This window comes from Carassius carassius, chromosome 18, assembly GCF_963082965.1.
Source record: "Carassius carassius chromosome 18, fCarCar2.1, whole genome shotgun sequence".
In the NCBI taxonomy this organism is placed as follows: domain Eukaryota; kingdom Metazoa; phylum Chordata; class Actinopteri; order Cypriniformes; family Cyprinidae; genus Carassius; species Carassius carassius.
The window spans coordinates 1,601,898-1,616,093 of NC_081772.1; the positions used below are offsets into that span (position 1 = coordinate 1,601,898).

Here is a 14,196-nt window from a genome sequence, read left to right on the forward strand (position 1 = left end):
GAAAGAGCACGCTATCTATCTATGAATATTTGTACACTTAATACTCATGGCATTGCATTTGCAAAATTATTAAAGCAAGTAGCATTTAAATGCAATGTTAATATATTATAATTATATTCAATATTAATTCAAGTGGCATTGTTTTAAAGAGAGCAAAAACAGATTAAAATAAATGAGAATTAATGAATACAATATTTCATAAATGATAATAAATAAGATTTCATAGTTAATAAATAGGTTGAAAGCATACATTTCATCAGGAGTTCATAGGGAAGTTAAAAAGATGGAAAAATGGTAAAGCAAGACATAGTTTTCAAAGAGTCTAATAAAATGCATATCCTTCCAGTATCAGTGTTGCATTATTATTTTTTAACAAATTACATCCATCCTTTCAAAGTTTTCCACTAATGCATTTTTAATTAATTTCTGTTTGTAATTTATTTTATTAATGTCTTTCTTTTTCAGATCACATTACCATCATGCATGAATTAATCTCGCCTTGTCTATTTAAATTCAACACAGCGCCATCTAGTGTTCACTTCAAACACAATCGAATGCGCCAAGGCTGCTATTACGATAATGCGAATTCCTTTCTACAAAATATACATTTCACAGTGTTTAACAGAGCTCACAATCAAAACGCACCAATAAAACCCTAACACTGATACGTTTGACCCTGTTTACGCTGTAAAATCACTGCGTTTTCCATCTCAGCAAAGCTCAGAGTTTCCCCAGATCTCTACAAAATATAAACAAAATAACTTTGTCACCTGTTTCAAAGGTATTTATGGGCTTTTGCAACACCTGCACACATGCATATTGCACATATCCAATACTATGTTGTGTAATGTTTTTATGGAATATGCATACATCATGTGGTCTCTATTACATTAATATAAACCACTTTAGTTCTTATACACAGAGTACAGTATGATTATCATATTAATAAACCATGGTAAGGTTTCAAAAATGGAGGTTTGTGAGTCGAAACGCTAATAATTCTAAATAAATTAAAGCAATTAATTTATAACAATATATAGATATATATTGAAATTTAATCTGAAATAAAAATGAAAACATGCATGATTTAAAAAAAAAAAATTTAAACAGAGGTTTACAGAGTTTAACCAGCAATTCGCCAAAATAAAAGCTGAAGACTTGAAATGTTTAAAAAAAATAAATAATGACATTAATATTGTCATTAGTGCTGTCAAATCGATTAATCGTGACATAAAATAAAAGTTTATGTTTACATAATACATGTGTGTGCACTGGGTATATTTAAAAATGTATATATAAATACACACAAACTTTTTATAAATATATATATATATTTATTTTTACACAGAAAAGCCTCATGAACTGTCAGACATATTAGTGCTTAAAAATAACCCTAAGATGCATTTAGACAATGTTTATTACAATATTAAAGTTCTCATTTGCGTCACAAGAGAGTTTGAATGTGTGTTATTATATTATTTTGATGGCTGTACTATAATTATACAACAGGGTTTATAAAATGAACTTGTCATTTCACCTTAGATTACATTAAACTGGCTTTAAAGAATGAGCTGGACCTTGTACAGCTTATAAAATAAAGTTTGAAAATGCTTATTTTGATACGTTTATGTAATGCAAAAACACGTTGTTATAATAACTTATTAGTCATAATATTTTTTTACAGGATTCGTGAACCCCTGGTGGTTTTTGAGGAAACTGCAGGAGGTCCGGAGTTAATGAAATGCTAATAATTAATGAAACCATAAATAATCTAAATCTAAATGTCTGTTTGTTTACGTGCATGTCTCGTGACATTAAACGAGGCCAGAGAACGTGAATATGTAAATGTTTTGTTAAATTATTGAAATATTTACTTAAACTCTCAAAGGTCTTCAAGTACAATATTAGGTGATGGGCTACAATTATGTTTCATTGTGATGGAAAAGTATTATTTTGTATGTTTATATATTTTATATAATGCAGTTAAGTAAAATAATTTATATTAAACTTTTTTATTATTATTTTATTTTATCTAGTTTTTTTTTTTTTTTTTTACATTTTCCTTTCTCGCATTACACACTCCAGTCCAGACAGCAGCGGTAATGCACCTACAAGTTGTTTTGCAAGGAAGAAGAAACAGCAGAAACACACAGGGGGGCAGGGTTTCATATTTTTTTGAAGCACCCCTGGGCGCCGCCATTGGCTAGCGGACCCCAATCTGCTGTTAGCATTCCATTGACTCCCATTCATTTTGGCGTCACTTTGACAGCGAATAACTTTACATCTGAGGCGTTTAAAGACTCCATTTGTCCATTATTTATTTCTTAAGAAACGCGACAATTTATAAAGGGCTGAATTACCTTCTATGTTACATTATGCCCCCATAGAAACAGTTTTTGTAAAAATAGGCTAACGATTGCGTCATAACCACTCGACTCTCTGTCGCACAGTAGAGAAATTACCGTGCAGTCTGAAGCTCGCAGGCAATCGGGGAAACGTCAAGAGAGAAGCCCATAGATACAAGCCCTGGCGTTACATTTTAAAATACTATACAAAATAATTAATCAGAATACTTACTCCTGCTCACTCACGCCAAAGAACTCCTCGCTCAAGCTCGCCGTCTCTGCAAGATTAAGGATGGCAGTTTGCACGCACAGCTACTAGAAGATTTACATCTGTCAGACAGGTTGCTGACGTCATCAAGCTTAGTTTGAGTCTGCGCGTCAGAAACGGAAGTGCTAAAAATCGCTAAAATGGGCTTCACTTGTCTCAATTGAGTTCCAATGGGGTCGCTGAGTCCATACTGTCTACTGTCGCTGGCTGCATCCGAAAACTTAGGCAGGTGACTTGCTGTCTAATCAGGCAATGACTTTGCAGGCAGCGTTTTTGCCCGAAGGCACCTCACGAAACTGATTTCGGACAGGCTTCTGAGGCGGAGTAATGGTTTAATGATCTACAGCAAAATATAGAGAGCTTTGGTAATAACTAAGTGGATATTTCATTAATGCAATATTAATTTCTCGCTAGAAATTACATAAAAAGTGGAAAACGTTGTTCAGAAGCATACATTTACACACAAACTGACCACCGACCGCAACTTTCAGACGCCATCTTTATTTTTGGCTTAACTCTCACAGAATGGAACGCACAGGATTGTGGGATATCAAAGGCAGCGAAGGATACATCTATGCTGCCTTCAAAAACCGGCCAGATGAAGGCATCTCAGGAGACAGGAAATGAAGCTGACATTGATTTCGGACGTGCCTTGATGCCTTCCTACCTTGGAATGCGACCTCCGAAGGCAGCATTTTTCAGTTTTCGGATGCACTCGCTGCGTCCATTTCTTTTACTGTCTATGGAAACACACCGCAGTGATTGAAGAGCGCGTGAGAGTGGAGTAGTAGGCGGAGACTGTACACTAGCACGAGTCATGTAACTGTGTAAAGGGTCACCCGTTACACGTGAGCATGCTGGGACAAGAGATAGTACTGAAGGAGACTTAGCAGGGAACAACAACCTGATGAACTGTACTGGATAATGGCGACATGTGAGGGAAGTGAAGCGCGTGCGGCGCTCGAGCGCTCCGTGCTCAACCGGGTCCCTCCGTTACTCACGGATCTGTACCAGTTCACCATGGCGTACGCGTACTGGCGCGCGGGGAGACACCACGAGCCGGCTGTGTTCGAACTGTTCTTCCGCGATAACCCGTTCGGAGGAGGCTTCTCGCTGTTCGCGGGTCTCAGCGACTGTCTGCTGTTCCTGCAGAACTTCTCTTTCTCAGATGAAGGTGTGTGTGTGTGTGTGTGTGTGTCCATGTGTGTCTATACTTGTGACATAACTTTAGTACGGATCTCAAATCCTAGTATGCTGTACAAGTACAGTGAGGTCCCTATAAAGCAGGTACTTGCTTCAAAACCTAGTATGCTCCCTAACTAGACTGCATTCGTTATATGCCTTAAAACCAAGTGAACTGACTAATGTTACATCAACAGCTTTTTTTGGAGCATGCAGCTCGATACTTAAAATGCTGCCTAGATAGAAACCATGTTTTGGGCCCGAAACCTAGTGCCTGACTGATCTTTTGGGCATGCATCTTAAAACCTAGTATGCTGTCTATGTAGACAGCTTTTGACAGATGTCTCAAAACCTTGTGATGTAATCAAGTAGACTTTTTGAGCATGCACTACTTAATCTAATCCAAGTAGGGACCCAAGCTTTTTTTTTTTTTTTGATCATTCATCTCAAAACCTAGTATGCTGCCTGACGGAACAATATTTTTTGTCATATGCATTAAAATTTACTACATAAACTGCTTATTAACCTTGCATCTCAAAACCTAATATGTTGCCTATCTAGACAGCATTTGTTGGCTATATATCTTAAAAACATGTGAGCACCCTATACTCAAAGTTTTTTTTTTTTTTCATCTCAAAAAAATAGTATACTGCCTAACACGAACAAGATATTTTTGGTTTAAAACCTAGTGAGCTGACTACCTAAAGCTAAAACCTAGTATGCTGTGTACATAGACTGATTTAAGTCGACTGCATTGACTGAACTTTTGAGCATGCATCCTAAACCCAGTACACTGCAGAACTATAGAGAGAATTTGGTAGGCATGTTTCTTAAAACGAAGTGAACACCCTACCAAAACAGCGTTTTTAGTCATGCATCTCAAAACCTAGTATGCTGCATAACTACTATAGTCAGCATTTGTTAGGCATATGTTTTAAAACCTACTGAGCTGACTACCTAAACAGTTTTTTTAGCATGCATCTAAAAACCTAGTGCACTGCCTGTGTAGACAGCATATTTAGGTATGTGTCGGAACGCTGTGATCTGAGTGCTTTTGGTCCTGACAGCATAGACAGAATTTTTGTCCATGCATCATTAAACCTAATATACTTGCTAACTAGACAGCATTTTTGAACGTGTCTCAAAAGCATGTGAGCTCACTATTCAAGGCAGTATTTTTTGGTTCTGCATCTCACAGAAGCTTAGAATGAGTTGCATTGTGCAGCATATTTGAGCTCTGAATACTTCTGTGATGCCTAAAGATGCTGTCTAGGTAGGCTCACTAGGTTTTAAGACATATGCGTGCTTGCATGAGTTAATGATTTAATGATCGACACACCCACCAAGTGTATGCACTTGTTTCTTTACATGCATTCTTTAAATGCAGTCCGATGTTGTTTTCTGTCAGTAGTTGTGTGATGCATGCATGCAAATAAATAGTTTCTACAGCATTTTTGTCCCGTGCATTGTAGATTGTGTCTGTTTGTGTCCGTGTTAATTATTAAGCTCATCACTATCTTGTGTGTTTCAGATGTGGAGTATTTGCGCTCCGTTCTCCCAGCAGGCACAGATGCTGCTTTTTTCTCCTATCTGAAGGAGCTGGACTGTTCGGCGGTGTCTGTGTCGGCGGTTCCTGAGGGGTCTGTGGTCTTCGCTCGAGTATGTGAGCGACTCAGAGGTCAGCTGTAATCTGATCTGCTGATGCGAGAGCTTGAGTGTTGATTGTGATTCATGTTCAGGTTCCTCTGCTGGAAGTGTCTGGACCGCTGGCCGTGGTTCAGCTGCTGGAGACCAGTCTGCTCTGTCTGGTCAACTACGCCAGGTACATACAGCACTCTGTTAAATCACATTCAGTCAGTAGTTTCATGAATGCAATGGTGCCTTTAACAACTGATTGTGTGACCGTGTTCTTCTTTAAAATCACCTGGCAGCAGGAACAGGGTAAAAATGAGTCTAGAAAAGTCACATTTTTGCAAAAGGCGAAGTTTAATTTTCAAAACAATGCTATTCATCCAGGTCCGAAAGTTTGGAACCATGTCATTCTGATTTGTGAATTTTTGTTTATTTTTTATTTTTGTTTACTTTGCGATATAAATTAATAAACATTTAAAAAACGGATCTACTTTATAACTTTTCAAAACTATATATATATATATATATATATATATATATATATATATATATATATATATATATATATATATATATATATATATATATATATATATAAAATAAGAAATATTAATACATTTTAGTAAATTTGAGATTATTATAGTTTTTAAAGTATTTTGAATGTTATTTTTTTATTTTCCCATTTGATTTCAGTTCAGGTTATTTATTAAAAAAATAAAATTAAGTGTATATATATATATATATATATATATATATATATATATATATATATATATATATATATCTCTTTTTAAAAATTATTTATTTCAGTTTTGCTTTTAATTTTATCAAGTTAAATAAGTAGAAGAAATAACTAGAAGAAATAAGTTGTAGTTTAAAATTAAATATGTAGTATATATATATATATAGTTCATATTTAATTTATCTCATGTTACAAAAATGTTTTTAATTGTTGTAGATTAATTGTTTTTTACTAGATTAACTATTATAACCTGGACCAGAATAATATTTTTTATTGTTATTATTATTATTATTATTATTATTGGTATTATTTATTTATTTTCTTATAATAACGAAATTATTGAGCTTGATGATTAAACCTCACACAATTCAGTTAGAGAAAGTTAGATTATTTATTTGCTGTGAAAAGGGTCTGTTATTTACATACATTTTACTGTAGTTTTTACTTATTGTAGAATAAAGCAAACTATTTTACATTAAGTTGAGCAACACGTCCAGCTCTTCTTGTTTATTTGCCTCTTCACGGTGAACTTCCTGTTGGAGTCATTCATTTGTAAGTGGCTTTGGATAAAAGCATCTGTTAAATGAGATATCAAATGGTTCTCGCTCTAAAAATAAGATTTGTGCTCGATTGTTTTTAAATCTCCAGGATTTATAGTTGTTGTTGTTGTTGTTGCATCTGAATGAATGTGGTCTGTATGCTCATGAAGTCTCTCTCTCTCAGTCTGGTGTGTAGCAACGCTGCTCGTTTCCGTTTGGCTGCAGGTCCCAGACGCAGATTGATGGAGATGGGGCTCAGACGAGCTCAGGGTCCTGACGGAGGCCTGACCGCTTCACGATACACATACATCGGTGGTGAGGGACCCTCGTGTACAACAACATCTAGAGCTTGATGACTTCAGGAGACACATTCTGTTTGATTTAGCCTCATCTGAAGTGCTTGTTTCTCCAGGTTTTGATTTGACGAGCAACGCTCTCGCCGGACGTCTGTTTGGTATTCCTGTGGCGGGAACCATGGCACACTCTTATGTCACTTCCTTTTCCTCTCTGGAGGAGGTGTGGCCTCAGGTAGGTGTGCAGAGTTTTTCATATTTGTTTATATATAAACTAACATTCTGATGTTTAGGGTCGGTAATTATTATATATAGCGTGCAAACCCGCGCCTCAGAACGCGCGCAAATATAAGATCTCTCTGAACTATTGCGTTTAAATGGACAAATTCAGACAAAAATTGTCAAAATGCCCGTCTTGGTAAGTATCCTAGCCCTGCTGTATCAGTGCATTCTCTTAAAGTGACAGTCTTTATATTAATAGAACAGCAACAACAAAGAAATCACTCACTGTTCTTGATTAAAAAAGCTTTTATAACTTTAATAAAGAATAATCTTTAATTTATACAGTCCAATATGCAATGCTGTTTTACATTTGATTACTTTATTAAATTTCCGTACCTAAAAACTTCCTAAAAAAAACTGAAAATCACTGTTTATTGTTTGAATCTTTACTCTATTGTATTTATTTGTGCTGTTGCTTGTAGTTGGATAGAATATTCATAGCACATACCGAACTGTACCGAAAACTGTGAAACAAACCAAACCGTGAAAAAATGTAATTGTGCCACCCCTAATAAAAATAAAGTCATATATGTGTGTATTAGGTTCTTCTTTCAAAAACAATATTGCAATATTTCATATGTGAATATATGAAAAATTAGTATTTCAAGACAATATGCAGACTTTTCATCTTTTTATAACTCTTCTGCTTACCAAGGCTGCATTTATTTTTTCAAAAATTACAAAAACATTATTTTAATGTAAAATAGTTGTTTTCTATGTGAATACAATGTAAAATGTAATTTATTTCTGGGATGCACAGCTGTATTTTCATATTTTCAGCATTATTCCTCCAGTCTTCAGTGTCACATGATCTTCAGGAATCATGAAAATATGATGATTTACTGCTCGAGAAACATCTCTGATTATTATCAATGTGTGAAAGCGGTTGATACTGAGATGCATTTAATTTTTTAGGATTGTTTGATGAATGGAAAGTTCCTTTATTTGAAATAAGTCCTTACTGTAACTTATGATCGATTTAATGAATCCTTTGACTGATCTCAGATAATAAAGCGTGTGTGTTGGTTTGGCAGACTCTGGTGCCCTGCGGCGGCGGAGACCCTGTAGACTTCATCTGTCTGGTGAAGGGCTGGCTGGGGCGCGTCTGCCAGTTATTGGGGTCAAAGACGAGCCTGGTTCGTGAGGGTGAGCTGGCGGCCTTCCTGTCCTACGCCGTCGCATACCCGCAAAACTTCCTGCCTGTGATTGACAGCTACAGCGTCAGCTGGTAGGACGCGCTCAGAGACTCGAGATCCTTCAGTAGTGTGTGTGCTGTGGTGTGTGTGACTCGTGTGTGTGTGTGTGCTGCAGCAGCGGTCTGCTGTGCTTCTGTGCCGTGGCTCTGGCTCTCTGTGAGCTGCAGTATCAGCCGCTGGGGGTCCGGCTGGACAGTGGGGACCTCTGCAGGCAGTCGCTGGAAGTGCGCCGCGTCTTCAAACAGTGCAGGCAACAGTGAGACACTTCCTTCAGAACAACTCTAATAACACATTATCACACAGGCATTTCACTACCGCTCAGACTCCTTATTTGAGCTGTATTTAGAGAATATTATAGCATGTATTCATATTTTGAATTAGCTTTATTTTCATATTTTCAGTTTTCATTACAATTTGAGTTTAAGGATATTATAGGATGTTATCCTGATTTGTGTGACTTAAAAAAAAAAAATAACAATTTTAATAATAGAACTTAAAATATAAAACTTTGAAAAAAATAGAAACTATTATAAAAACGAAATAAAAATACAACAAAGTGTATTTTTTTATTATTTATTTATTTATTTTATATTTATTTTTTTCAGATTTGGGTTTAAGTTCAAAGTGAAAGGAGGATATTATTCAGATTTTTAAATAGTAAAATAATAAAAAATAAATAGATAAAAATGTTAATAATAGAACTTACAATATAAAAAATATAAACAATAATAAAATAAAAAACACCAGAAAGTTTATTTTTGTTTCTCTCTCTCTCTCTCTCTCTCTATATATATATATATATATTTATTTATTTATTTATTATTATTTTCAGATTTGGGTTTAAGTGAAAGGAGGATATTATCCTGTTTTGTGTGACTTTAAACAAATAAATAAATAACAATTTTAATAATCCAAATTTAAATATAAAATCTTTATTCGATTTTTGTAAATTTTAGTTTTACGTAAAAAAGGGAAAACAAGGATATTACACTGATTTATGTGATATTAAATAACTCAAAATAGAACTTTATTTTTATACTTTTTATTAAAAGTTAGATCTAAAAAAGCTATAAACTAAAACATACTAGAAACCTATTTTACAATATTAGCCAAACCTATAATAATAATAATAATAGAGTATATAGCACTGGTTTTACCCAGAAGTCCGATCTGTTTTCTTCAGTGTTTCTCTGTCGGCAGGTTCTCAGTTCCTCAGTTTGAGTCTCTCATCATCGTCGGCACAAACAGTATTTCTGAACAGAGCCTCGCTGAACTCCACAAGAAAGTAAGAGCTCTTCACGTCACAGATCAATAACAGACAGCTGTGAAGCCATTCATTACGTGTGTGTGTGTGTGTGTGTGTCAGGAGAATGAGATCGATGTTGTTGGAGTGGGGACTCATCTGGTCACGTGCACAAGTCAGCCTTCTCTGGGGTGTGTATATAAGGTACAAAGAGTTGTGAAGTCAACACGGCATTCAAATGCCCACAAACTGCTTTATTAATGCATGCTGATGGCTGTGTTACTCACTCACTGTAGCTGATCGAGGTCAGAGGTCGTCCCCGAATGAAGATGAGTGAAGATCCAGAGAAAAGCACACTGCCGGGACGCAAGTCTGTCTATAGGCTTCTAGACACAGACGGTCCGTATTTACCTGTTTATAATCACACTTTTAATTATATCTATTATATATTTATTATATCTAATAGATGATATTTTTGGAAACACTTTGCAATAAAGTTACATAAACTAATAATGAAAAATACTTCTAGAGCTGAAAAGTTGTATCTATTAATATTAATGGACTAAAGCTGACACGAACCAAAAAGAGATGTATTTTTATTAACTAACATCATTTTTAAGATAACTAAATACTGTAACAAATGTATTAGTCATTGTTTTTTTATACTAGTTAATGCATTAAATACTGATAACAAATATGTGCATTAAATACTGATAACAAATATGTGCATTAAAAACAGATAACAAATATGTGCATTAAAAACAGATAACAAATATGTGCATTAAATCTAGATAACAAATGTGTGCATTAAATCTAGATAACAAATGTGTGCATTAAATCTAGATAACAAATGTGTGCATTAAATGCAGATAACAAATGTGTGCATTAAATGCAGATAACAAATGTGTGCATTAAATGCAGATAACAAATGTGTGCATTAAATCTAGATAACAAATGTGTGCATTAAATGCAGATAACAAATGTGTGCATTAAATCTAGATAACAAATGTGTGCATTAAATCTAGATAACAAATGTGTGCATTAAATCTAGATAACAAATGTGTGCATTAAATCTAGATAACAAATGTGTGCATTAAATGCAGATAACAAATGTGTGCATTAAATGCAGATAACAAATGTGTGCATTAAATGCAGATAACAAATGTGTGCATTAAATGCAGATAACAAATGTGTGCATTAAATCTAGATACAAATGTGTGCATTAAATGCAGATAACAAATGTGTGCATTAAATGCAGATAACAAATGTGTGCATTAAATGCAGATAACAAATGTGTGCATTAAATCTAGATACAAATGTGTGCATTAAATGCAGATAACAAATGTGTGCATTAAATGCAGATATCAAATGTGTGCATTAAATGCAGATATCAAATGTGTGCATTAAATCTAGATAACAAATGTGTGCATTAAATCTAGATAACAAATGTGTGCATTAAATCTAGATAACAAATGTGTGCATTAAATCTAGATAACAAATGTGTGCATTAAATCTAGATAACAAATGTGTGCATTAAATCTAGATACAAATGTGTGCATTAAATGCAGATAACAAATGTGTGCATTAAATGCAGATATCAAATGTGTGCATTAAATGCAGATATCAAATGTGTGCATTAAATCTAGATAACAAATGTGTGCATTAAATCTAGATAACAAATGTGTGCATTAAATCTAGATAACAAATGTGTGCATTAAATCTAGATAACAAATGTGTGCATTAAATCTAGATAACAAATGTGTGCATTAAATGCAGATAACAAATGTGTGCATTAAATGCAGATAACAAATGTGTGCATTAAATGCAGATAACAAATGTGTGCATTAAATGCAGATAACAAATGTGTGCATTAAATGCAGATAACAAATGTGTGCATTAAATCTAGATAACAAATGTGTGCATTAAATGCAGATAACAAATGTGAGCATTAAATGCAGATAACAAATGTGTGCATTAAATGCAGATAACAAATGTGTGCATTAAATCTAGATAACAAATGTGTGCATTAAATGCAGATAACAAATGTGTGCATTAAATGCAGATAACAAATGTGTGCATTAAATGCAGATAACAAATGTGTGCATTAAATGCAGATAACAAATGTGTGCATTAAATGCAGATAACAAATGTGTGCATTAAATGCAGATAACAAATGTGTGCATTAAATGCAGATAACAAATGTGTGCATTAAATGCAGATAACAAATGTGTGCATTAAATATAGATATGTGCCCCTGATGCACAGAATCAATCATAAAGGTAAATTTTTTCAAAATTGAGATTAATACATCATCTGGAAGGTGAATAAATCATCTTTAAAGTTGTCCAAATGAATTCTTAGCAATGCATATTACTAATCATAAATTAAATTATAATATATTAACAGTAGGAAATTTCCAAAATATCTTAATGGAACTTAATCTGTACTTAATATCCTAATTATTTTTGGGCTATATCTGTTTCTACAAATATACCCCAGGGCCTTAAGACTGCTTTTGTACTCCAGAGACACGAAAATCTATTCTCATATGTATTCTATTGTTATATTCTCATCATATATAAAGAATCAAATTTAATTCAGTCAAGTTTTGCTATGACATACAGAGAGAGAATATTGCATGAATGCATTTGTTGTGAACGTCTGTTTGGCAGGTCATCCTCTGATGGATCTGATCTGTCTGTCAGAAGAAGTGGCTCCTAAAGCGGGCGTCTCTCTGACCTGCTTCCCTCTAGAACTGAACAAGACTCTTCAGACGGTCACACCGGCTCGAGTAACCAGTCTGCGCTTGGATGTCTTCACCTGTGGACAAGTAAACACGGCCAATATCAGTCTGAATTGCCGTTGAGGACAAGTGGATGAGATGAATATTTGTGATCCGTTTTAAAGAAACAGTTCACCCACTCTCAGGCCATCCAAGATGTATATGAGTGTGTTTCTGCATCAGATTTGGAGAAATTGCATCACTTGCTGACTGCAAGTGAATGGGTGCCGTCAGAATGAGAGTCCAAACAGCTGATAAAAAAACAGCACAATAATCTACAGCACTCCAGTCCATCAGTTAACATCTGGAGAAGACAAAAGCTGCATCTCCTGTTGTCTCTCACATCAAAATCCAGCCACAGATTTGTTTAGAGCTGTTTAAATAATGCTATTATGGATTATTTTAGACAGAGGCAACGGTTTGAAGTTAAAAACATCTTAATGATTGTTTCTTTTGTCTTCTTAAGACATAAACGGATGGACTGTGTACTTATTGTAATGTTTTTATCAGCTGTTTGGACTCTCATTCTGACGGCACCCATTCACTTGCAGTGAACAAGTAATGCAATTTCTCCAAATCTGATGACGAAACAAACTCATCCTAATCTTGGATGAGCACATTTTCAACAAATGTACATTTTTGGGTGAACTGTTCCTACAGTACATTAATACGGTATATTAAAATGCACGTCTGTTAAGTTAATTTTGAACTTTTAGGAAAACATCACGATGCTATGAGCTCAAATTGACTTGCATATATTAAAAATCTCCAATGGTGATTGCATAACCTTTTCTAATTCCTATCTGTGTGCACAGATCACATTTCCCCTTAAAAGTGCGTCAGAGAGTCGTGAGCGTGCACAGATTTCTCTGCAGACACTGCATCCTCACCATAAGAGACTACAAGAGCCGCACGACTACACCGTGAGTTCACCAAATCAGAAACTAAAATACATTTAGTACCTGAAGATGACACCTGCAGACTGAAAGTGTGTTTCTTACCATTGTCTTAAAGGTGGCTCTATCAGAGCAGCTGCACTCCCTGGTGTCTGATATCACAAAAGGAAACAGTAAAGGCAGCAACTTCCTGTTGTCTAACTAAAGCCAAGCTGAAACACAAAGAGCCTTAAAATCCCTGATTCCCTTTTTAATAAGCCCTAATAACAGATTCAGCAATGCTGCTTGTTGTGGTCCAATAGCATTAACAAGCTCTTTTGTTGATGTAATTAAATTGATCATTTACTGTTAGTTTTACAACATAATAAAGTTTTTATGTACAAATGTGATTCATGACTTTCTGTGTTTTGTCTTATAATCCTGACTGTAATGTGATCTACCTTGAAATAATTTTTTTATATAATATATAAATATTTTTTTTAAGATTTAATTTGATTTTAGTAAATTAGAAAATCTAGTAGTCTTTGATGTTAGCAAATGCTAAGTAAATAAATAGTACATTTTTATATAAATCAAAATTAATTAAAAAAAGCTAACAGGCTATGTTTGTTGTTCATATCAGTGTTATTTTAGTGTCATTGCGATACTATATTTAATTTTTTGTTTTTCTATATATATATTTTTTTATTTGTTTATATTGTTTATATTTATTTATATTTTTATATTTATAAAAAATTATAAACCACAAAATTACCAAAACTTGTTAAATATTAATTTGTATTAATTAATAATATAA

The 14,196-nt window shown here is 34.3% G+C and overlaps 1 protein-coding gene across 2 annotated transcripts; it reads left to right on the forward strand.

Annotated features, from left to right (window-relative positions):
* Positions 1-3,370: 3,370 nt before the first annotated feature.
* On the forward strand, positions 3,371-13,785 carry naprt (nicotinate phosphoribosyltransferase). 2 transcript variants are annotated; one of them, XM_059498140.1, is made up of 13 exons: positions 3,371-3,787; positions 5,327-5,454; positions 5,535-5,617; positions 6,893-7,023; positions 7,121-7,236; positions 8,318-8,511; positions 8,595-8,735; positions 9,680-9,764; positions 9,846-9,926; positions 10,019-10,121; positions 12,395-12,552; positions 13,320-13,427; positions 13,519-13,785. In XM_059498140.1, exons 1-13 carry the CDS (start codon positions 3,538-3,540, stop codon positions 13,603-13,605), a joined length of 1,665 nt encoding a protein of 554 aa, XP_059354123.1. In that variant the 5' UTR covers positions 3,371-3,537; the 3' UTR covers positions 13,606-13,785. The 2 variants fall into 2 exon arrangements, with proteins under 2 accessions (XP_059354123.1, XP_059354124.1); XM_059498141.1 differs by having other exon boundaries at positions 8,598-8,735.
* The last annotated feature ends 411 nt before the right edge of the window (positions 13,786-14,196 follow it).